Source organism: Cottoperca gobio, chromosome 22 (assembly GCF_900634415.1).
Source record: "Cottoperca gobio chromosome 22, fCotGob3.1, whole genome shotgun sequence".
Lineage (NCBI taxonomy): Eukaryota > Metazoa > Chordata > Actinopteri > Perciformes > Bovichtidae > Cottoperca > Cottoperca gobio.
In genome coordinates this window covers 7,121,026-7,146,848 of record NC_041376.1, presented here as the reverse complement: position 1 = coordinate 7,146,848, position 25,823 = coordinate 7,121,026, and the positions used below count along the sequence as shown (strand labels likewise).

The following is a 25,823-nucleotide window of genomic DNA, read 5'->3' as shown; positions in this document are numbered from 1 at the left end:
ATACCACTTCAGACTGGCGACATAATTGGCTATTATTTTTAGCTGCATTTGTAGCTCTTCTTTTTGTTACCATGATTTTGTACGATATCAAAGAAACATGCTAAATAGCTCTCCGCAAAACAATGGGTGCGCTTTTGTGTTTGGTGAATCATTTGCATTTGGCAGCGATGCCTCACTGGTTTGAAATGAAAAAGGGCATACTTCATTAGCCTGAACGTGGTGGCATCCTCAAGCATTGCAAAACATGGATTAATAGGTGACAATCACAGTGAAGCTGTTGAATACTAAGGCTGAGGGCAATGAGGTGATTTGTTCTTTATCTTTTCAAATAGACTTCAGAGAACTTCCCTCAGCTCCTTAGATATGGATATAAAGATGTATTTTTAACCTGCACTTATGTACAGCTCCATTTATTTTTCAAGACCAACTGTGTTAGTCACATCGTGTACATCTTTGCACCTTGTTCAGGCTGTTGATGTCGAAATTATTGAAATGGCAGATGTTAAGGCATAAAAAATGAGCCAGTGTGTTCCCCGGTTACTAACTGATGTGTAGGTCAAGTTTGAAGTGTTGTAGACGGGCTCCAGAGCCATCCTGGGCATTTTGCCAGTCTCAGACTTCCTTCAGCTGACAGATCCGCCACACAGGACAGGAAAACCCTCAAGGCTGTGTCTATTCAGTACACAGTGACCCACTGGCCTTGGCCTTTTGCTCATTTATGCATAAACACTCGGTGTGCATGCACACTGAGACCTTTTAAAAATGTTACTATTGTGACAATATTTGACATAAATAGCGTAAATATTTGTCTGGACAGTTAACTATCATCTATTGTCTGACAGCAAGGTAGAGCGGTGAAAATATTCTAAATATAGCATACACTTGAGCTGATATTGATTTCTTTAGGTAGGCCTTTCTTTTAGGTGGTGAAAGTATGTTTTGCTGGTGCCCCCGTGCACAGCAGTACATTGCTTTACTTACTCGTACTCCTGTGTGTTTCGACAAACTGGGGCCGTGCAGACCGCCATCTACTGTAGCTAATACTCTGACTATGGATAAGTAACACATACAACTCCACTTCAAACAATCTGACCTATCCCTTTAAATGAGACGCTTTAGGTCTGTTTTCATATTCTCACTTCAGATATTTTGTCTTTTCATGACAGGCCATCAGCAGTTCTCATTACTCAATTACTTATTCAGTGAAGCTGTGGCTCTGAGTCATTCTACCTGACAGGGTTGTATATCTCTGCTCGTGTTAGAAAGGATAGATGAGAGTGAAAGGATGAGGATGGAAAGAGCGGTTTTGAGCCTCAACACAAACAGAGGCATCTGTATTTTACCCCCAGCAACAGGAACAGACATGACTGGCAAATAGACTTTGGTTCCAAATGATAGGAGTACAATGCCAGAAAGTCAAATCAGTATTCAATGAGTAGATGCTTTTAAAGTGAGTAGATGTGTTTAACCCATTTCCCAATGCAGCGTTTATACAGCTACTGTGATTATGAGGTCAAAATGAAAATATTAACCAAATTAACTGTCATATAAGTGACATCTGATTGTAGAAAGACTGGCTGGAGACATAGTGAGAATACCTGTCTGTGCATCGCTACCCCCTGATATGAAGCCAGATATGGGAGTTGAATAGTTCACAGATGAGATTATTCTCCTATTAAACACACTTTGCCAAATAGCAGCCGCCACAAGGCCTATATCAAGACCATCTTTGTTCTAAATTGCATAAAAAATTCAATTACATAATCGTGTTATCTTACTGTGCATTCTTCAAGCCCGGACGGCCCCTTTTAAAGAATAAATCTCCTGGTCTCTATAGTGCAGGCTTATTTGAAGTGTGTCATAATGGCACACCAGCCTTTTCATCTATCGGAGTTCATTTCCCCTCTGGTGTTTTGTCTGCCTTTTCAGCAATTGGTTTTATATAAAAGCTGTAGTCTTGAGAGAGGGAAAACAGCCCCATCTTAGTCTTCTTCCACTTTTATGAACCTGATGTGTTGTAAACAGGTTGAGGAAATAACAATAACCTTAAACCAATTAGAAGGAGCTGTACGCACAAGAATAATCAATTATTTAAATAGACGAAAAGCAGTTCTTTGTTAGGTCTGTTTTCTATTTTTAGCAGATTTCCCAGGAAGAGCTATTTGGGGATTTGAAGCTTTTTCATTTCAGTTTACTTTGTTTGTTTTTTTACCTGCACATCTTATCTCTTCATGTTTATTTTACCATTGTTGAGAAAAATCTCATTTCAATTGCCAGAATAATGTTAAAAATCAAATTACAGTGATTGTGAATGAGTTTTTTTGTATGTCTCTTTGTGTACAATATGAATGTGTGACTTGTGTGAAAGCCAGCAGGAGCCTTCAAAGACATTTATAGGCTGCAACAGGCCAGGATGTGATGTTAAAAAGTAGATCCTTTTAATGAGGAAAATGTACCAAAAGCCTTAAAGTGATGAAGATGTAACCCTGCTTTTCACAGCAGGGCCGCTTCATGGTTTACTCTCACTTGATGGATGCACTGCATGTAGAGAGACAACATAGAATACACTGGAGGCAGGAACAAAAACAATGTGCAGTATTTTGGTTTGAGCTTTGCTTTGGATGACTGATTATTGCATCATCCTTCCCTATAATCAAACAAAAGCCTCATTAAAAAATATTAGTTTAGGTTTTGTAGCTGTTGCTGCTGGAGAGAGTTGCTGCAGAGGTGGTCGGGTTAAATTAGCAGCCTCGGTCTCTTGCTGTTAAAGTGAGAAAACTTAATGTTCTCATTGGGAACAATTCACTAACCACCAGGAAGCTGCAGGTCTCTATTTTTGTCTCTGATAACTGTTGAAGCAGGCGCCAAACAACCTCGTAAACAGATTGAACGTTTGCTTCCCTGAGCAGCGATTGTCCAATCATTACTTGGCAACCGTAACTAGGCAAGACAGGACTGTCAAGCTTTGGATTTCTCTAAACGTTGAAGCAGTATACATGTGTAAGAGCGAAACTCACTATATAAGAAGGTTTGGATTATTCTTTTCTTATTTGTATCCCTTTCCATAATCAAAATACAAGAACAAAAATGTAAAAAAATGGATTAAACCGTGTTTGTCTTCTCTAAAGTAAGGCGCAAAGGTTAGCATGTCCAGCTAGCTAGCTTACTACCTAGTAGCAACCCAGAGTTACTTCCAAGTCTAGGGACATTTCATCGCACATTGTTTTGTGGTAACGTATAGCCACGTAGCTATAGCTGATAGCGGCAGTTGTCATTTCAGCCTGAAAAATTGATGTTCAGCAAAAATCGCCAGTTTTTGTCTACGTCTGATTTAAATCAAACTACCATACTTTAAAAAATAACTTTTCCAGGAGTAATCTGTAATCATCCCGTGTTTTTAACCTTTCAAAAAAAATAGGCCTAATTTAAAAAAGTGTACAGTGGTTAAGTGGCCTCCGGTAAAGCAGGTGGCAGTATTATGTTTAACATTAGCTGAAAAACGTTATCCGCCAGTAAACACACAGAAGAAGAAAACAGGAACAATAACTCAGAAGAAGATGAAATATATGGAGAGTGAACGGGAGATAGATAGGTTGTACCTGCCTAAAAAGTTCAAACTTTATGCAAGTAACTAGACAAATGAGAGGAGACCTTCCCTTATTTATTAAAAGCAGAGTCGGGCAAACCTTTTGTAAAGTGTGCCATTCAGATGTTAGCATTGCACACGGCGGAAAAAGTGATGTTCGCCAGCATGAACAATCGTCCAAGCACAAGCACGCCAAGAGGCACAAACACATACACTGTCAATGACTTCATTTGTGACAAGAACTGTTTCAGAGACAGACCAAATGACCAAAGCTGAAGTAAAGATGTGAATGTAGATGTAGATGTAATGTAGCCTTCAGCTAGCCTTGAGGCAGGCAAAGTCTGCTACCTATGTTTACAACAAGTCCCTAGGTGCTAGGGACTCCCACACTGAATAAAATGTATGCATGCAATTAAAATACATACATCTTATAAACATGTCTGTACAAGTGATATATACTTTAGATAAACATGTATGTCCTGAACCCGTCCCTTATGTGTTTACATTTACATTATATGGGTAGGGGCTGGCTGTTAGCATTGGGGACAGTTCTCACTGTGAATACAGAGATTAAAATAATGCAGCTGCCACATTATTGTATGTAATTTCCCAGTGTCTCCATGCTATCTTAGTTTACAACATGCTTACACTGTAGACACACACATCTCCCAGCTGTTTTGCACCTGAAATGAGTGATTGCATATTGAAACAAGTCCTGGGGAGAATGAAAGGGAGACCTAATGGACTGTGACAGCCAAGTATGAAGTAATAACATATTTCCCTGATAGACCAAACTCCCCCCCCCCCCCCACCCCTAACTCTGCATGATGCTTCCTATATAACTTTACCTCTGATATTCAGCATGTATAAATTATGTATTCCCATATAAATGATCTATTCTTAACTCATCCTGACATAATTTCAAAGCAGCTTTATCCCTTGTATTGATATGTTTCTGAATATAACTGAGCTATGATTTAAGGTGAAACTTTGATTTATTGACTCATCCTGTTCATCTTTAAAAACAAAAACAAAACAAAGCTCCATGCTGACAGTTTTCACACAGAGCATTTCAATTCAGAACAGAATTCAGCTCATGAGCAGTTCTTTTCATGAAAGGGAAACACAGGTGGACATTATGGGAGCTAAACAGTGTGTGTTTGTGTTTGTGAATACTGGCAAAATGCTGAATGGCAGCAGCTGATTACACACTATCAAGGGGGAAGCTGATATGAATCATGATTGTCGTCAAATATATCACCACGGCTGCTGCAATTCATCATTATGCATTTTTTCATCATATCATTAGCATGCTTAACATAAAGTAATACAACTATATGATCATGCTATGTGGTGAGTCTCAAGCACAGCTTTTCCAGTTTGCCAGGAGATGTCAATTAAAATGTTTTCTTCCCAGAGTGCATTTTCATAAAATTACCTCTGTGTGTCCGAACAGAAACAAATATTTCTTGTTGGTTTGAGCTTAAATTTAAGAGACATCACTTTAAAGGGTTTTTAGATTGTTTTCCATTTTTTAGACAACAGAATTTTTCGTGCAGCTTTTCCCACAATCTATGTCAGTTTTCACCCCGAGCTTTAATACACTAGTGACTTCAAACAATGCCTCTATATTACCACCAACAGCAAAACCTGCTCTTGATTTGATCTGTTTCACTGGGCCTTACTCTTTAAGTCTGACCTTGGGGTTTGTTCAAAAAAAGCTGCCCTGAAACTAATGATATAGTGTTCAGACAGGCCTTTCTCTCCGTCTTTCCCTCTCACTCATCCCTTGTTCAATCTGCAAAGAAGCTGAGGTTATATCGCACATAATATACCTGCACTCTCCAAGAAATACTGTTGCCCTAAGCGAAAGGCAACTCTTAAGGTTTCAGTCTCAGTATGAAGCCGCAGCTCAGGAACAATCTGTGCTGTAACGATTATCTACACAGCATCTCATTATCCCGGATTATGCAACACCCTTCCTATTAGAACTCAATTACTATATTTCAGTCTTATAGCTCATTTGTGTCATATGCATCTGATCATTATGCCACAAATGGAATAGTTTCAATTTCCCTGCTGATGAACTCCCCAAAAAAGGTAAATTACACCCCTCCTCTGTGCTGAAGTACAATGTGTTGCTGCTGATATTTTACATCAGATTTATAGCAGCTATTTTTGTCATACAATACTAGCCTCGCTTAATGGTCCATAGCTCTTCGGACTGAGACCTTCTCATTTCGGGTGCATGCAACTTTAATGCCCAGATGATGAATCAGGCACTTAGGGTACAGTCAGTTGTATTACGTATGGAAATCATTTGAAATGCCCACTGGTATGCATGAGTGGTGGAGAAGTACACTAACTTGGATTTTTCTTAAAATGTTCAATGTTTTATGGCTCTTACAAGGAGTTGTGAATCAATTCACAGCTAAAGCTTCAAGCTATTTTTTGCAGATGCTGTGATGTGTTTGAGCTAAATACCGTAATGTATTCACCACAGTCTCAGTCCTAACGATGCATCAATGCAGTGATCTATAGTGTCTCTCTCTGTTGTGTTTCACTCTTCTACCTCTGAGCTATTTGCAAAACATAATCTCATAAGCTTATTGCCATGATTTCAGTCATTTTGCTCCAGTCAAAGTATTGAGCTTCTCCATGTTGCAACCTGTAGTGCAACACAACACTGGTGTGCATTATGTACTCATCCATTTGTGCTTACAGCTACTCTGTAAGTATTACACAGCCCCTACAGGTTACACACCTGTGTGTAAAACAAAACAAAACATTCAAACACTTGTATCATTTAGAAGCAACAATATTTTTTATTGCTGCAATTAATAATTAAAAACTGTGAACACGATGTAATTGATTCATTTCACACCTGAGAGTCTTGTTGGTGATGCTCCCAGTTTACACACACACACACACACACACACACACACACACACACACACACACACACACACACACACACACACACACACACACACACACACACATGCTGTACAGGCAAGGCTCTGTGTCCTGACGCCCACCTCATCGCCCCGGTGATATACGTCCATCTCACAGTCGACTATGATTGTGCTGTTGCATATAAGTGTTTTGTCACATTATCCATAAACTAACAAACATGCCTCAAACTGGACATGCACACACTTACATAGATACATGTACACACACATACTGTTAACATATTAGTTCAAGACTGAGGGCATGCTGAGTGAGGGAGCACTGCTGAACTGTTACAGTATCTGAAATCGCTGTAACTAGGCCAACATGGCACTCGCGTGACAAATTTATAACACCCCCAACCACCCCCTTCTCCCACGGGGAAAATACATACAGCAACCATTCATAAATGCTGATACTGTAGCAGCTACACCAGTACAGAAGCGGAGATACTAACTTCATTTTACAGCAGTTGTGTTTATTTACATGGAGTCAACCATGGCTTCATCAAAGACATCAGGCCTAATGCAAGAACATCTTCTTATCCTAAACCTCTCTGTTCTTAGAGATGTTCTTAGTTTGATTCAGGAAACTCCCTTATCTGGAGAAACTTGTTTCAGCCTGACGAATGTCATTGTGAGGTGCGCATTTGTGAGATTTGGCCATTTGTAGGCAAGATTTTGAAAATCAGCAGACATTTGCCAAATGATGTGTTTTCTAAAAAAGAGCAGTCGATGACTAAAGCAGTATAGTAGTAGTTTTATTGTCTGAACCTAACCAAGTTTTTCAATTTACAACGTTAATCAGGACCTGAGGAAGTGCAGTGTCAAGTTTGAAGTTGTAAGCTGCAAACACTTTTCCTCTGTGAAAAGAAATGCGTACTCAAAACTTACATATGAATAACATATATGAATGAATTAGTATGAAAGTTGTACACAGGCTTAACAGAGGGGATACTAAATCATGCTCCACCATGACATTGACATTTTTTGACAGCAGCTAGCAGGCTATTGTACAAGAAAGGAATAGAACAAGGGAAAAATAATTGTAAGAGTGCTTTTATATGTAAAAATAGAGCAACAATACAGCGATGAAGGCCCTGAGGAATTGAAACGTGTTATGCTTAATTTATATTTGACAGGAAGACTGAAGGTTCAGCGGGTCTGCAGCACTCACTGAGGGTTGCAGAACAGGTTGATGTACACATTGTGCAAAACAAAAAAGACTGCAGTGTTTGATTGGCTGATCAGAAAAACTATTGGATTTTCATTCTTAACAAACTTACAGTACGTCTATTCGTGTGATATATTCCACACGCAGGATTAAAAAGCTTATAAAGAGAAGTTAGTGGGGAACGTTTTCTGATACTGTTTCATGAGTGTTACCCTTTTGTAGGTTTACTAAAAGGTTCTGTGTCTTTAAATCAAAGTTTGTGTTTTTGGAATTTAACAAAAAGTTGTCAAACTATATCTCTTAAAAGCAATGAGCAGAACAGTAACCCCATATGTATGTCTACATGCAGTGTGTGTGCATGTTTACTTCAATACATACTGTATGTGCAAGTTACAGTGATTCCTTCCATCTGTCTATCGTTTCTGAATAACTCCTGCTACCTCTCACTCACAATTCCCGGTGGAGTTATCTTACAGTACAGAAAGACACAGCACTACATTGTTGCTGTGGATAAGAGCATCTGTCAAACGCTGTAAATATAAATGCAAATATTTAATGGTATGTGGGGTCATGCAGATCACTTTAGCTGTACACAGGATATTAAGGAGAGAGCTTCAGAATTATGTGAATACAAATTACCAAGAAAAAAGTTACAGAACAAGCACATTTACCTAATCAATGATCATTCCTGAAACCTAACTAAGCAGTTTACCTAAAGCTAACCAAGTAGTTTTGTCAATTCACAACGTTACATATGTTTAAAAGCGTGAATGTTTCACAACATGCAGGTAGTTTGCCCCGTCTAAAGCATCATAATGGTAGTGACAACATTTGAAGGTGCAAGAGTCAGCCGTAATGTTTCCTGTCAACCATTGTCTGATCATTTACAGCTAAATGAGAGAAACATAAATTAAAATAAGAGCTGAAAAGGGATCTTAGAACAAAGAGTGAGTAGAAATGATGCTAGATGTAATTCAGAGAGGAGAGGGAGAACATGAGGTGTTACACTTCTTGAGGAGATGACTTTTGCACATACATTAGATGAGGGGTGACTCTTCTGTTTGCAAGTCATTGCAGCCTTTTGGAGCCAGGAGGGGAAAGAATTGAGGCCAGTTGACAAGGTCAGAGCAGAGAGTGCTAAAAAGAGACGGTAGGCGACGGAGTGATGTCTGGCACCCAGGACTGAACTGTGACCCGGAGGGGAGCGCATATCTCTCCTCGGCCTTGTTGGGTTTTGGAGTGAGAAAAGTGATACGAGGTGAATTGGAGGAGGTAAGGCTGTAATGTTCTTGCTGCCATTCTGTTTATATTGCTGAGAGTATTGCCTTTGTATTCAACTGGGAGCAAGACATAGTTTAATCTTACTTTAAGCTAATAGAGCTAAATGTATTGGAACCTTCAAACAGTAGCTTTTTATTTTGCCAATACTCAACCAAAGGACGTGAGTATCAATAAGATGCTGAAAATAGTCTGCAGAGCGACTGAAAACATTAGCATTATGAATCCCTGTTGAATTTATTTCTGCTTTGCTTTTTTAACTGTTACTTTGGATAAGTTCCTGCTTTTGATACTGTTAAAAGTATGTTTTTATAAACGTCACAGATTGAAAGTTGTATGACGCTGATGATGATTAAACAAATTATCTTTATCCACAAATGTTGCTGATAATTAGAGTGATATATGATGTGGTTTAATAGCGAAAACCATGAGATTTAGACAAGTAAGAGCTTTTCATCTCCGACTGCTTGCTCTGTATTACAAGAGTGGGTGCAAAGCAGGGCCGTCCCTGCTGCACCTCACCCTCAGCCAAGTCTTACATGAGTGGAGATTCAATTAAGGGCTACCATCTCTACGCCTTAAATTTCTCTGTATTGCACAGTGAATGAGCAGGCATGGATGGAGCCGTAGGGCAGACTGACGCCAGCAACAGATACAGAGAGCGTGGTGATCTTCCCCCCCACACTCAGGCAGCTTTCCCACTGCTCCCCCAGATACTGTGATTTAATTACAGAACAAATCTTCTGCAATAAAAAGGTGTGATTAGATGTTTTTATTTTAACAAGCCATTTTGTCTTTATACACACTGTTTATTTGTCATTTTTGCCAGTCTACAGTAAGACTTGTTCGCTATTCTGGCTCCAAAATGGTGGAGCGTGCTCCTCATTGATATCAGGTCAGCAGAAAGTCTTCACACCTTCCGTCGCAGACTGAAAACCCAAATGTTTCAACAGCACCTTGGCCAAGAAAGAAAAAATAATTATTTCTGTATGTAGCACTTACATCGGTTTGGCTTATTTGAAGCTGTTGTACTGCACTTAAAATGATTACACCTATTTGAAGCTAATGCACTTGCAAGATTGTTCACAGTTCTTGCTGTTCACAGTTGTTTCCTCATGATTGGTTGCACTTATTGTAAGTCGCTTTAGACAAAAAGCATGAGCTAAATGTAATGTAATCAATTCCTCATTATTTCCAATGCAAAGCAATAAGCTTGAAAAGGGTCAATTACACACTCCAAGCTGTGATGCAAGATTCTTCTTTTCTTTTCTTTTCTTTTCTGTAGGATCTAAAGTTTAGATCCTACAGAAAGGATCATATATATTGGGGTATATATGATCATGATATATATATGATATATATATGATACATTTATCTCTCCGGTGTTGGACCGCTGAGACTTGCCTGTCGCAGTGTTTCCCTTCAACATCGTCATTTTCCTCTACCTTCTTTGTACCGGCCCAGACAACCCTTACATCCCGCACCACCCGGCAACACCTGCGGGGCTGTTGGAGCCCAATGGCACCGAGCTCATGGCAGTCGAGGTGAGGTGAGCCAACGTTAAATGAAATGTTTGTGCATAGGTTGAGCTAAGTTAAACAGAAGCCTGGAGGTTGCTGTTCAAAAGCAGAAGACTCTCAAATCATGACTGTCACTCGTCAGTTGGAGCTTGGTTAACTTTATTATCAGTAAAACCTTTCCAAAGTCAACAGAAGGATTATTTCCTCCTTTTTTCTAGTTGTCTAGAAAACACATCTAAGAGATCCTACTCTGCTACATTTTTGGGTTTTACCATAAGTGCTAGTTCTGTACATTCAGTTTATTTATAAAATACATTTCACAAACGAAGACCAAACTTTCTATGAATGCAAATGAGTTTATTGGAATAACATGTAAATATGAGAAGTGAGACAAACAGGAGAGAAAGATGACATACAGGTAGGCAGAGGAAGTGTTCCTGGACATACGTTATAATAACTCCTTATAAACAGTCAAAGACAACGTAAAAGTTATAATCTTCAAATTTTATTGTATAATGCAGTTAAAGTCATTTCATGTGAAGCATTATTCGAAGGGAACCCGGAGGGTGTAGATGTCCGCCGAGGCTGTTTCCGTAAGTAATTCTGTTGACAAAAGAACAAGCTAAACCAAAAACATAACCTCCTTGGCGGAGGTAAATATAATAAATAATATTAGTTATTTAATTTTCTTCTCGGAAAAACTAATCTTTCTACCTATTTTTTTAAATAAATGATTTAAACTAATTTACTGATTATTATGGATCAGTTACTCTCGCACCAAACAAGGAAAAACTCCCCAAACCCTACAATTAAAGGGGGGAAATGGAAGAAACCTCATGGAGAGCAACTGAGGAGATATATATATATATATATATTTTGGATTTAATAAATAGAGAAATAAAAGTCTTATGGTGACACCAAACCTCCTGAGACCAAATAAGTAGTAGTAGTAGTAGTAGTAGTAGTAGTAGTAGTAGTATAAGTAAAAAGCCAATTGGAATCTGAATTTAGGTAAGATTTGCTACAGGAGTTTGGTGTGAGTAACTTGGACCTTGGTAACCACAACCACATTGGAGACACCAGAAGTCTCTGAGCTCTGAGGCAGACTGGCACGCAGAGTTCCTGTCTCTTGGAAGCATTGAAGACTGACCTCTCATCATTACACTTTGCTGTTGTCAGCCTCTCAGAGCTCCAGAGGAATCATTCCCCTGGGCCGTTGGGGCTTGCCTCCACACAGCGACACATAATGTCACCATGCAAGACTAAAGAGCGGGACCGTGTCTTCCCAACAGTCCAAACGCCCGACAACAGCAGAGGCTCCGAAAAGCCAGGGCTACCTCCGTGGTGACAGGCCTTTATCAACCAGAAGTACATCAATCAGATTGATGCAGGCAACTCCCCAAATACAACGCAACGCAAAGTGAGCATTGATTTTATGAAAAGTGACACTTTTTTCAGACGTCCCCCAGTAAATACTTAATTGGTGAATTGCAGGTGTCTAGACAGGTTAAAGCTATATTTGGTAGAAAAGGCAAAGACTTCTGCACATCTAAGTAAGTAGATGTCTAAAAGACTTCAACTTTCCAACCAGATGTAGCCTGGGTTTAACCGACCAGTGGAGGAGGAAGTATTCAGATACTTTCTAGAAATACTAAAAAGTACAATATCTTCTTCTGAACTGTAAAAGTGGTTGAAAATACTCAAGAAAGGTACCTGGAGTTTGTACTTAAGTACAATACTTAAGTACAATACAGTAAATGCACTTAGTTACAGGCTATTCCACCACTGGATCTAGACATCTGGACTCCAAATCAGCAGTACTTACTGGGCTTGTTAAATACAGTATAACTGTTGTTTCTTGAAACAACAGTTATACTGTATTTAACAACAGTTATACTGTATTTAACAACAGTTATACTGTATTTAACAACAGTTATACTGTTAAATATATACAAAGTTAAATATGTAAGAAACAGTGGACTTTGAAAACATGTAACTCCTTCAGCTAATCAGCCAGATCAAAGACCTTCACGTCAACAGAAGTATAGTGTTTCCCCTACCATTGTCTTGGAGGGGCGCTGCGCCCCGCCAACGGACCCCCGGGCCCTGCGTCCCTGTGCCCCCCCCTGAAATTCAAGGTGTTTTAGTTTTTTTTCCAAAAAGAAATTTGTATTCACAACTCACTTTTCACATTGACAGGTGCTTTTTTATTAAATAAACTAAACGCTTATGCTATTGATCTAATGTATGTGCACGTTTCAGTTTGTACTGTCTACTTTGCGCATTCACATTCTCTCCTTTGCTCCGTTTTGCAAAGTGCGGGGCTTTGCACCTGAAGAACACACACATGCGCACACACCTACAGAGCGGAAGAAAGGAGAGGAGGTAACTAAATAAAAACCACGCCGCGCACGCACGAAACCCCCCTCCCCCCTTGCACGGTGAGCACCCCTCCAAAGCAATAGACCTAGGGGAAACACTGTATACCATCCCAGCAGAACTGGGAGTGGCGGGGAGCGCCCCAGGAAGCCTGACCACAGTCTATAAGAAAAAAAATATGAAAAAAAGAAGTGAGATAACTGACCGGTGGTTTTGCCACAGCCCGCCTCAGAGCCTCAGAGCAGTTGGCTGTCCCCTCTGCATGTCTGCTAGATACTGAAGTGATTTGGTGCAGGAGCCTGGACTTATGCAGCTCAACATTCTAATTTATTACCATTCTGTGTTGCATCATACCCATGACGTCATTTCATTCTGCATTCTATCCTCTCTCCTTAAATCCCTCTCTCAAATACAAACAAACTTTATATTGGTAAGCATTGTCCTGTGCTGGAAATGTAAATATTAACCTGAATAAATAAATTCAAATGTTCTTTTTCTTTCGAATTCAGGATTTTCTAGTCCAGCAGTCACTATGTTGTCCATGTTGCAATAATGCACACTTTTCACAAATCCACACATTATGATATAACACAGTACTTTATAGTACAATAAATACATTCTTAGAAATGATCCTGTTTACCTTTTTTAAGATTTATTTTATTAATCTTTTTATTAGGAATACACGCAAAAAATACAGTAGTATAAAATTGCCATTTTCTCCCATTTTTGTTGTGAAATTAATATCCCCAGGGACCTCAAAGAGGGACACCACCCACCCGATAACAACGAAACACTGTCTCTGTATAGAAAATACCAATGCTACTGGTAATTGTAGTGTGTATGAATATTTAAAATGTATAAGCATATATACTATGAATAAATAGATTAAAGTGAAATATTAAATAAAGAAAGTTAAGAATACTAAATACAGTCTAAATAAATAAATAAAAGCCGGCAAGGGAGGATAAGTCCGGACGTCAATAAAATCATTTAATTTAATAAAATCATTTCAGCAGAGCTGCCTTTCACTGGGAGCCATCTTTTTTTCAACTTAAGCGAATCTACACTGTGTCTGTGCATATGCAAATCCAAATTAGATTTTGAACTAATTTCATTAAGTTAAGAAATTCTCTAAACATTCCAGTATTTTAATTTCAAAACAAACATTGAACTTTCACAACATAACTACCATGAAATAATATATTTTTGACAGTAATAGTGGAGATTCAAACCGGAGACATTGGTGTCCCTCAAGAGATAATGTTATGTTACTACATTTAATTATAACACATTTAAATGTATTACTGTACACAACTTAATCTCAGTTTTTATAAAATGATCTCTGCAAGAGTGATGAAGTCTACATCCCCACAACTCCAAGTTTAGAGACCTTTGGGCTTTCATTGCTGCCGTCGTTAAGAACAGTTTCTGTTATATTTAAGCATCACAGTGGGAAACAACAGGGGGAAGGAAGCGCTGCAGTGTAACAAAACAGGGTCAGACCAACAGAGAACATCGAGCTGTGCGACAGGACAGACTTTAAACGAACGTTTAAAGATCAATTGAAAAGGGTTGGTATTGATTGCGTATAATTATTAAGAATTATTCATTATTATTATCATTGTATAGATTCTTTAGATTCTGAATAATCTATACAATGTACTGACATAGCATAGGTGTATTTCACAAGAAACAAAAGACATCCCAAATACAATCACACAGAGCAATTGATGGCCACAAGCTTGTGTCGTGTTATGTGTCATCAGCACAGGTGAGCTGAATCTTCATGATGAGCACCAACTCCACCCTCCGGCTCCTGCACGGAGAGGCTCTCCACAGAGTGGGGGTGCATGCCAATTACCTTAATTGTGTCCACAAATGTTGTATTTGTACTGTGTTGTTTATCCTGCACACACGACATCTATTGCACGTCTGTCCGTCCTGGGAGAGGGATCCCTCCTCAGTTGCTCTCCCTGAGGTTTCTTCCATTTTTCCCCTTTAACTGTGGGGTTTCTTTTAGGAAGTTTTTCCTTGTGCGATGCGAGGGTCTAAGGACAGAGGGTGTCGTAACCTGTACAGTCTGTAAAGCACACTGAGACAAATGTGTAATTTGTGTAATTTGTGATATTGAGCTGTATAAATAAATTTGATTTGATGATTTCTTAATACAGGTGAATGTTTTATAATTTGAGAAAAATATTTATTAGTAGAAATTATTAAATTGGTTTTGTTATTAGTCTGTACCCTCGGGTATAAAACTGCACTAATGTTGTGATGTAGTATGAATGAATAATGAATAAAGTCTGTTTACTTGCCAGCCATGAACATTCAAGAGGCAACATGTGACTCCCCTTGGTGTGTTTTAATTGAAATGACACACTCTGCCTGGAGATTTTTGAAGTAACGTGCGACATTGCACAGCAAGGAATCTCTGTTGCTATAGAATGACGTGTTCTTTGGTGTAAACTGTACCATAAAACACATGCTGCACATAATCCAGTTTATGCATATTTAAAATTTCTGCTCCGCTAAATAATAAATGGCCTCAGGCATTGGTGAAAAAGCATTTTCCTGTAGATTTTGAAAGTATCTCAAAGTGAAAGTGTGAATAGTTAATGAATCAAGTTTGAATATGCCAAAATGAAACAGTGATGTGTGATGCGAGAGAAGCCTTTTTGTGACACCTAAGTTACACTTTAGTTTTGTCATTTTTTTTGTAAATGTATTAAGTCAGTAACCTTTTGTTAAAAAATTGAGTAATTTACAAAAACAAAACAAATATAGCCAATACTGCATATCACACTATGTAGCCAATCAAAATCATCGGAATACATTCATTCAAATGTGCAAGTGTGGTGTGTCAATAATACTGTAAATAAAGCAGAATTTCAGCAGTGTAATCTTAGAGCCTGGAGAGGTATTCACTACAATAATCATCTAAATAATAAAACAGAATACTTGTGGAAAACACTTTCAAGGCTGACAGTTTAATACCAGTGCAGTTGCATAGTCTCTGATCTGAGATTTTAAATTCTTTGTTTTGGGGGGGAAATATGGGTGCAGTCATCGTCTGCAAGATTAAAGATAAAAATGTTGTCTCGTCGTCAAAATGTAGAAGTCTTAACTTTCCAGCTCCAGTTGTCTTCCTCCTGTCTGCCTGTGTTGTGCACACACACACACACTCTCTCGCTCACACACACACACACACACACACACACACAAACCGCCTTTGTCTCTTTCGCTCTTTCTCAACACTTTAAATTCATCATCTGAAATCAGTTCTCATCTGGCAGGAATAGGAAATCACTCTTTGTTTGTTGTGGATTTTAATATTTAACAGTTGAAGAGTTTAGTTTCATCTAAAAATCTCAGTCATCACGCAACGGCTAATTAGCCGCATATATCAGTGAGTAACAACTCCAGATGTGAACATGCATTATTTCCTCCACTTAAAGAAATGTTTTTTTCAAGCCTTTATTCATTATTTCTATATTTACCAGCTGCGACAGTGTGTGGCTGGTATTGTTTTCACCTTGTGAGTCTTTGCATGTGTGTGTGTGTGTGTCATCATGAAATATGGTCCTAGAGAAACTTACTGTAGCGGGAAATACCACAGACTCTGCTTTTAGTACTATGCCAGGTGTTATATTTTTGTTCTTGCACAGATTTGGTCAACGCAATAGCGTTACAACCGTGCAGTGTGTAGTCAAAATGAAGGCCGGGTGTGGTCCGAGCAAGGGCGTCTGGAGTACGCCGGTTAGAAAGTGAGGAAGGGGTCACTCCCCTGGCAGGATATAGAGTCGCGGGTGATTTGATCCCATCGCAAGATGGTCTCTAGTTTGTACTGCTATGATTGTAGATAACAAAAATCCATCGCATTGAGGTCAGCTAAACTATTGAGAAAAGAAACATGAAGGTGATACATTTATCATTCATAATATCAAAGAAGTATAATAAACGTTCCCCTCTGTTGCACAATTTCTATCTGACAGATTGTTCAGGGTGTCAAGCAAGGATCACTTGAGCTACACTTGTTCTACTGAATTATAAGATTTATAAAAAAATGCTGATGGGCTGCTGAGGCTGGGAAAATCAATGAAAGCACAGCTGTAAATCTGACCACCAGGAACTAGGCTTGAAACTACAGGACTCTCCACTTCTGCATGGGTGAACAAGCCTTTTTAAAACCTTTCAATCTCCCTCCAGATGTATGGCGAGACTAGCTGTATAGTATAGAACAGACCAAATCTAATGTTTTAACTAAGTGGCTGCTCTTGTATATTGGCTACTTTTTCTTTCTGCAAACCTTCATTACGCGGAAAAGATTAATCCTCTGAATGTTTTCAATACAGTAAATCCCATTTTATTTATTTTTTTGTCCTGAGTTGTATTTTGCAGTAGGTTGTAGATAACACCACATTTCAAAAAACGTACATCATTTTGTATCGTTCCTTTAGGGAACTTTGAGGCTCTAGGGAGCGTTGTGCAGTTGTGTACAGATAAAAAGAAAGCAAAGCCTAAACTAAACTAAAATGTTGCAATTTATTGCAATTTACAGTAATTAAGAGAATCGCAGTGTGCACTATTTTATCTGAAAAGGGGAAATACTCTATGGCAGTGTCTGAAATCACTCCCTAGTTACTATAGAGCCCAATACTTTCTATACAACATTTATCTGATGTATGCCTCATGTAGTATCCTTATCATCCCTGTCAGTGATGATGCAAAATAACAATGATTTATAAGTGATGAGTCTATTATATAGGGATGATGTAGTGCAGTAAGGGATAACGTTGATATAGTTACTCCCTACGATTACTCCTGACCCATCTGCCTGGAAAACTTGGACATTTATATTTCTGATTTAGCTATTATTAAATAATATTATCTTTTTACCAAATGATCTTGTTGTGATTGTCATGCAGTGAATATTTTCCGATGTGCATTGACGCAGCAAGTTTAATTTAATGTTTTAATCTACATGGTGGTACACACCTGTTGCAACAGGGTGGTGATTGAGCATTGAGGCAGTAAGAGGTTCGTCAGAACATAAACAAGTCACATCTGTGTGCAATTATGTGTGTGCGTGCGTGTGTGAGTGTGAGTGTGAGTGTGTGTGTGTGTGTGTGTGTGTGTGTGTGTGTGTGTGTGTGTTTATTAGCTGCTGCTGTGTGAGCCGGGGTGCACTGCTTTCAGCTGGCTGACAAAAACCTTGTTTAGACAGGATGGGCCTTTTTTTGACAGAGAATAATTGGACATGTCACAGTAGCTAAAGCAAAGGTGTGAATAATAAAATAAATGATGGCTGAATTCATGGTCCTGGTATTGTGCATGCTGTCATGACCATAGATTGTATATAGTATAAGGTCTTGACATGAGGTATACTGAAAGAGAGCAGACCCATTGTTATTGTTATCAGTAACACTATAACTGGTTTTCAACCAATGGGTAAGCCTCAAGTTTGGTATTTTGGAGCCAGAAGTGACCATATTTGGATAATGAGGTAGAGCTGGGGAGAAGCGAGGCCCTGCGTGGCCAGGTACCATCAGCATAGAAAACACTAAGTTACCAGCTGGCATGGTTAGCAAATTGTAACCGTAATTAATATTCACTGTGATATTAATCGGGATGGCTAATTTTGGGTAGCGAAAAACATGTGGCCAATGGCCAAAACCCCAAAACAAGTGTACACAGTGCCATAGATACACATTTCTACGCCTCTATCCTGATTGACAAGTCGCTGTAGTAGGAACTCAACAATCTCAGATCAGCCACACCCTAAAGCATATGCTGCTTTATCGTCTATTTAACTCTAAATGGGACCATAATTTACTAAATGAACATCATGCTGTACTGAAAAAAAGACTTGAAAGGAGCAATTGAGACCATAAACTAATTAGGAAAATGTTTGTGTGGCTTTACTTTTCGGACCGAGAGGTTGCCCCTTGGATATGGCATCAAAGCAAAGGCATAAGGCAAGGAAAGCCATGCCATTGCAATATATGATACACAGACGGTAAAGATTTGCTCTCAAACACACATGCAAATACAGATGTGTGTACATAAAGCCTATCACATTTAATTTGAATGACTTCAACAATTCTAAAATATTTAAAAATCATTCAGTAGTTCAGAATATTTTATCACAGCTGTGGGTTTTGCTCATATCAAAACCAAATAAATCAACAAGCAAAGTCCTTGAAATCAGTACATCTTGCAGTAGCTACAACGCTCTTTCTTAGGGTGTAATCTTGTGTGTGCTTGTGTCCCACAGTTATCTGTTTTAACGTCATGACATGATTGATTGTGTGTGTGTGTGTCAAACACAAAGTCCATTCCTTGCAGGGGTTCTCCTCTGTGCCCGTCTTCTCCAAGGCAGTTTGTTCTCTCGAGTGCACCTTGAAGTTTGTTGTCCACAAAGACACAAGTATCAAGTCTTTCACTTGACCTCATATTATCACTGAGAGCAGAGAACCAACTTGTTCTCTTGGATTTCGCCCTAACAGGCAATACGTTGCTTTTGTGTTTAGTTGTATGTTTTGGTTTCCCCATTTCCCAAATATATGTATTTTGGGTTTTGCTTGTTTGTTCCTAAGCTCTTACTGGCAGTTACAGTACATTCTATATCACAGGTACTGTGATCACCCGTGTAGGATGGCACAGCTCGAGGAACAGCTGGGACAAATAAATCAATGCTGCGAGAGCAGAGCAGGTGGATTCGCACAGCAAAAGGAGCTTCACTGTATCGTCTACCTTAGATTGGGGTTTTCCTGTGTGTAATACTGCACAGGTGTGGACATCACTCAGATCCAAGGAGGTGTGAAAAATGCAAGTCAGGAGATTTCTCTAGTGTTGGTTAATGGAGGGAAGTTATTTTCCAGATGACATCACACAAATGAATGAAACAGGTGTTTACCTTTAATCCCATGCTTCGCTCTTAAAATGTCCCTTCAAAGCTTTCTAAAATCAGTATTTATTTACAAATTAGGAATGTAAGTCTACATATGATTACACAAATAGCTAATATCTCACATGCAATGTTTACCTGTGAGTTCTGTGAATTTCTAGCTTCATGCTTCTTGGGTGGATCGGAAAGCTAAGTGTAAATGCATTAATTAAAGAAGCACAGTTACTGCGAAAGTGCAGAAGTCATGCTTCTTATGTTGTTTTTAGCAGTAAACAAAACGCTCCAGGTGCATTACCACCACCCTCTGGACTGGAGTAACGCCAACCTTTATATGCAAGGAGTCCAGGAAATCCAAGACATATAATTACATTTGTGATCTGGCCAACAGAGACTCATATACAGTATGTGGCAAAGTGTAAATGAAAGTGCAATATATCATTCTACAATTTGGCTACCATACTTAGTTATAGCAACTGATCTCAATAAGCTACTATGGTCTGTTTTCAAATAGGGACAAGATGTAGACCGCTCTCCCCTCTGTTTACCTGGTGCGTTTAAAACAAGTTAACATAAACATAGTCTCTTGAGGTTGCTTTATTTTTATCTTTATTCTTTTGTAATGTAGAAGAGTAAAAAGCATACACTTGTAGCCAAACTGACGCCTTCCAGAGTTGCAACAATAAGAAATAAATTAATCACAAAAGTATGAAGATACAAATTGTACAATTATAATTGTGAATTTCAAGAGACAGTTTCTTAGTTAAGTGTGAACCAGTTCACATTCAGTTTGAATCTAAAGGTTAAAAGAAAACCTACTTCATAAGACAACCAGTGAAATGAGAGCACTTCCACCCTTACCAGGGAAATACTTGTTGGGTGTTGAAGACGTGTGTTCAGGAAACTCAATTCCAACACACTTAGTGAAATGCTGTTGAAGTGAGTGTGTATGGAGTCCATGAATCTTTGGTCAGTACAGTGTAACTTTATTACTCAAGACATCCATATATGTCAACAAGCATGGTTTTTTCTGGCAGTAATGCTTAGGGGATGACCTCCGTTGCCCGCATAAGTGCTTGGGTGCTTTAGGATGCTCCTTCTCGAGGTCTCTATTTCCTTCAGTTTCCATTAGTGCTTAACCGCTTGCTGGGCTAACCTCATGCGCATGATCCACATGGGAGTTGTGGGCTCGGATGAATGGATAGAGGAGCCAGTCCCTTGAAAAAAGATGATATACTACTGACATGTAATCGAAACGCCTTTCTACGTCTACTGTATATACATAGGCACACCATCTCTGCCAAAAATAGTGAGCAATCAAATATTTAAAATACGGCTCACTACTGGAATATCTTTGACCGCACACCCAGTATCCACTTCGTTTTATCCGGTACACTTCCCCATTTATGCAAACAGCTCAAGCCTGTAGACAATGAGTTACTTATAAATAAAACATTAATATAAAGAATTCAGACAGGGTTGAGAGCTTCAGTTATAGTCCAACTGAACGTTAGATTAAGGTAGATGCGGCGTTGACATTGTGGTGTCTAGAGATCACAGTGTTGTGTGATTAAATTTTTTCTTTATAAAATAAAATCAGCAGCATGTTGATGAGAGAGGTGCAACTTTCTTCAGGAGTTTAGAACTGAAGGGTTGTTTAAATATTAAATATAATATTTCTGATATTTAATGTTATTCATATTAGTAGTTAGTTACTTATGTAGCCCTTGAATCATCATATAATGGACAATACAGTCTCAACAATGTATGTATGCTAACATAAAACTATGATATATGTGTGCAGGTTTTTAGATGTTTATCCCCCTGGAGATGTTGAAGGCTCATAGTATTAGTATGGGTGTGGTGACTATTTTTAATGATAAAGATCCAACAGAAATCTAAATATTTCCCATTTAAATAATATTGTGGTTTGGAATCAGTGTGCCGAAGGAATAGACGACCACCTCTATGTGATGTGCGTATGACTTTTTGATATGAATCTGCTCATTATAGAAATATAGAAATGTTAAAATGGATGAAAAGTACTGATGAGATGTTGTAGCAGGAGGAGTCACAGTGGTGGTGGGGGGGGGGGGGGGGGGGGGGGACCCAGGTTGCTGGACTTCAAGCATGCCTGTCTGCCTCCATCATGCTCATGTGAACAGCAGGCGCTCCACAGGATGTGTCATGTCATTATTCACCACCAGGGGCCAATGAACCGAGAGCAGCAGAATGCTTTCTAAACAGTGTTTTCCCCTGTGTGGAGCAAGACCTCACAAAGAATGTCTTTGTGCATTAGCCAATGTGTACATGAGAGAGAGAGAGAGAGAGAGAGAGAGAGAGAGAGAGAGAGAGAGAGAGAGAGAGAGAGAGAGAGAGAGAGACAGACAGAAAGACAGACAGACAGACAGAGACAGAGAGGTGAGCAAATGAGTGGGCAAGAGAGAATTTCTGTGTAAGCAAGCGCTCAACATTTCTCCGAGGTATTTTTAGCATCTTCAGCAGAGTCTGTTTTCTAGTCGAGCGTGGTACGGGTCTCTCATGCATTTCTCAATCATATACCCTGCTTTGGAGAAACACACACACACACACACACACACACACACACATGTAAAATACTCTCACACAAACACATGAAAGCATTCAGTTGCTTCTGCTTTAATGGCTAACAGTCACAGGGCTCCGATTGTTCAACAATAAATCATTTTCACTTGCCACATCTAAAATATTCATTCCATGTTAATCAAGCACAGCTTTCTAAATACAAACACATGCAAAGACACACACACTCAGCAGTGTGTGAGATTAGAGTAGGACCCTGCACGCCTTGTAACCACTTACTAATGATGTCGTGATGCAGCTACCTCTCATTTCTTTTAATACAGCACTCAGATTTGCTAATGCGTGACCAATAGGAAACAATCTAGCGTGCTATGATTGGTGCGAAAGGCCAGATTTTTCTTCCCTAATCTAGGACTGAAGTGGTTTGTTTTTATCGAGTTTAAATGACTACTCGTTTTTTAGCAAACCAACACCGTGAAAAAATGCAAATTCATTGAAAACATCTTCACTATGCCAGCGGCTCTGTGAGGCTGTACTAAGGCACATTTGTGCTTTGAGCTAAATGCTAACCAAAGCATGCTAATATGCTCACAATGCTAACATGCTGATGTTTAGCAGGTAGGCTCATAATGTTTACTAAATTCATAATTTTTGAAGGTATTTAGAAGTGTTGTAAACATTTTAAACTGGACCCTATGATCTCTCCATACTGCCAGGAATAACATACTGATGAAGAAATACTGAATCCTTTATTTTGATAGCTTAAAAGTAGTCAAAAGGGGACATTATGTTCCGGTTCATACTTGTATTTTGAGTTTCTACTAGAACATGTTTACATGTTTTAATGTTCATAAAACTAATATTTTTTCCTGTACTGTCTGTCTGAATATACCTGTATTCACCCTCTGTCTAAAAAATGTTTTAGTGCCTGTCTCTTTAAGGCTCCCTCCTTAAACCCAGTCCACTCTGATTGGCTTATGAGAAAAATATGGCGCACTTTTGCAAAGATAGTTCTCAAGACGTGTGAGTTTTTAATTGTAGTACGTAACTGCCCATAGGTTTGCTGACAAAATAAAGAGGACATTACCTCACTGTCCTCATTAGTAGCTATGGCCCTTAGAAAAGCAAAACCTGAATTAAACACCTGATTTGAAATCACAAACTTCTCTCCGCATACTGTCTTCTTCAAATGCAGGTTCACTAGAGGCGCTAACATTGAAATATATTCAAATTTCTCTCCTTACTTTCCTCCTCCCCTCCTAGATCCCAGTTATGACGGGAGCCTTCATGGACTCCTCGCCCAATGACGACTACAGCGGCGAACACTCGCTCTTCAACTCCTCAGCCAGTGTCCACGCCGCTGCCTCTGCCGCCTCGGTACACGGCCAGCCGGATGAGTCGCAGTCCATGTCCAGCGATGCCATCTGGCTCTGGATCGCCATCATCGCTACCATCGGAAACATTGTGGTGGTTGGCGTTGTCTACGCCTGCACTTTCTGATGAACATAATGCTTACAAAGACAATCATGCACACTCACACACACATACTGCTTTCTCTGGATCTCTGGAAACCTGAGCGAGGCCACACTTTGTCGACAGACACTATCTCTCTATGTCTCTTTCTCTCTCTCTCTCCCTCGCACTTTTGGATCAGTCTGAGCCCCTAAGGTTATGGAAGTTGTGATACTAGACAATGACATATAGACTATTATATTTCTTCATCAGAGGGAAAGACGGGGACTTGGCTGCATTCGTCAGCGCCAAGCATTTTTGGATGCTACAACTGGAAGTTTGAAAAGAAGCTTTTGTGTTCAACAGCTCTTTAGTTAAAAACAGAAACATCAGAAATGCGCTCTCAACAAAGAATCAAAGGAACGTGTGCTTTTTTTTTTAGCTTAAGTTTGTTTCCGTGTTTCTCCTCAGACAACACCCTCACTTATAATGCAGAGATGCGAATAGAGATATGGGGCTTGAGAGTCAGGTTGATCCAGGCTATCTTTAACATCCACCAGATAGTTGCTTTGCAATTCAGGACAGTGCTGTTAAATTATGCGGCTGAACAGAGATGCTGAATGTTGAAACATTTAGAAAGTGCTTGGATTCTTTTCATGCAGTCAACCCTGAAGCCCAGGATGTTAGAGCTCATTTAAGGACTAATTTGTAGATGAAACATAGTGAGGACATTGATCATCAGTGTATATAGTATCTAAACAATTTTACTGACAGGAAACAAAGAAACAAACACATTTAAAAACTCATAAAATTGTTTCTGTAATGCTAACTCAATTATACACAATGGATGATGATTTTGTAGTGTAAAACTAAGTCAACATCTTTCAAATGAATGGTCTTATTGTCGAATACTTACAGTAATATTCACTAGGGATTATTAGAAAATCTAATTGTATTGTCATGGTCTGTTCAGTTATGTTTAGATATTATCTACAGATGTTAACGAAATACAATTAAAAGCACAAATTGAATCGCAAGATGACGTAGCCTACTTTACTTACTGCACCTAATTATTTTTTGTAGTCATTTTCTTAAAGTACAGCTTGTAAAAGTATTTCTCATCACTCAGAATTTATACTGTCAAGAGGGCAGGGCAGATGTGGAAAATTGGTAAATGTACGTGTTCAATTTAACACACACCAGCTCTGTAGTGAACTTTGTGATACATGTTTGCCCATGTGAGTAGGGAAAGGGATGTTGTCATGTATCAAGCTGTCCCTCTAAATTTCTCACTGTTCAGTAAATCAGTCTCCATGGAAACTAATTGGGAACAACGACTTTACTCTGAGACTCAAGCGTTAACCTGCAGGCACTGATGCAATGTATTCTGCTTATTCTGAGCATTTAATATTTACTCAAACACAGGAAACAATGCACTGAATTTACACAAATATTACATCTGGTATTATTTGCATTTTTTGAACTCTGCTAATTATGTGTGCTTTGCTTACACTGTTTTATTTCAATTTTTTAAGAAAGCAAGCTACCATAGGTTAACTGATATAAATGTTGTTTTTTCGAATGTGAATTCAAAGTAGTTTTATTTTTGATTGACAAACTGACTGATCTATATATTTAGACAGAGAGAGAAATAGAAAGAGAGTACTGTTTTTTCCAGTAAACTTGTATTTCTTCTAAGATTTATGAGATAATATCAATATGCTTTAGATTAAAATATATGAACTTGTCTTGTAAACACCATACTGTACATGTTCAAATGTTCATACACTGTGAATTAGAATACTAGCTTCCTGTATCAACTGTACCAATGTAAGGAGAAATTCAGACACAGCACTCTGTTATTATGAGTATACTACAATGTTTAAAGAAGGACTTTTTAAGCCTGTTATTTTTATTAAATGGTTGATGTAGAAATGTATTTAGACATGTTGTAAACCACGTACACAATGCTCCTTTTGTAAAGACATATGCTACTATTAAAATTTCTGTAATAATG

General features: G+C 38.8%; 1 protein-coding gene across 1 annotated transcript in view; it reads left to right on the top strand.

The window, feature by feature from the left end:
* Window positions 1-25,823, top strand: part of LOC115026995 (uncharacterized protein C14orf132) — a 29,329-nt gene extending 3,506 nt beyond the window's left edge. Inside the window, exon 2 of the mRNA XM_029459952.1 lies at window positions 23,618-25,823. Within this exon, the coding sequence (XP_029315812.1) occupies window positions 23,618-23,854 (237 nt within the window). The 3' untranslated portion in view covers window positions 23,855-25,823. The remainder of the gene's footprint in view (window positions 1-23,617) is intronic.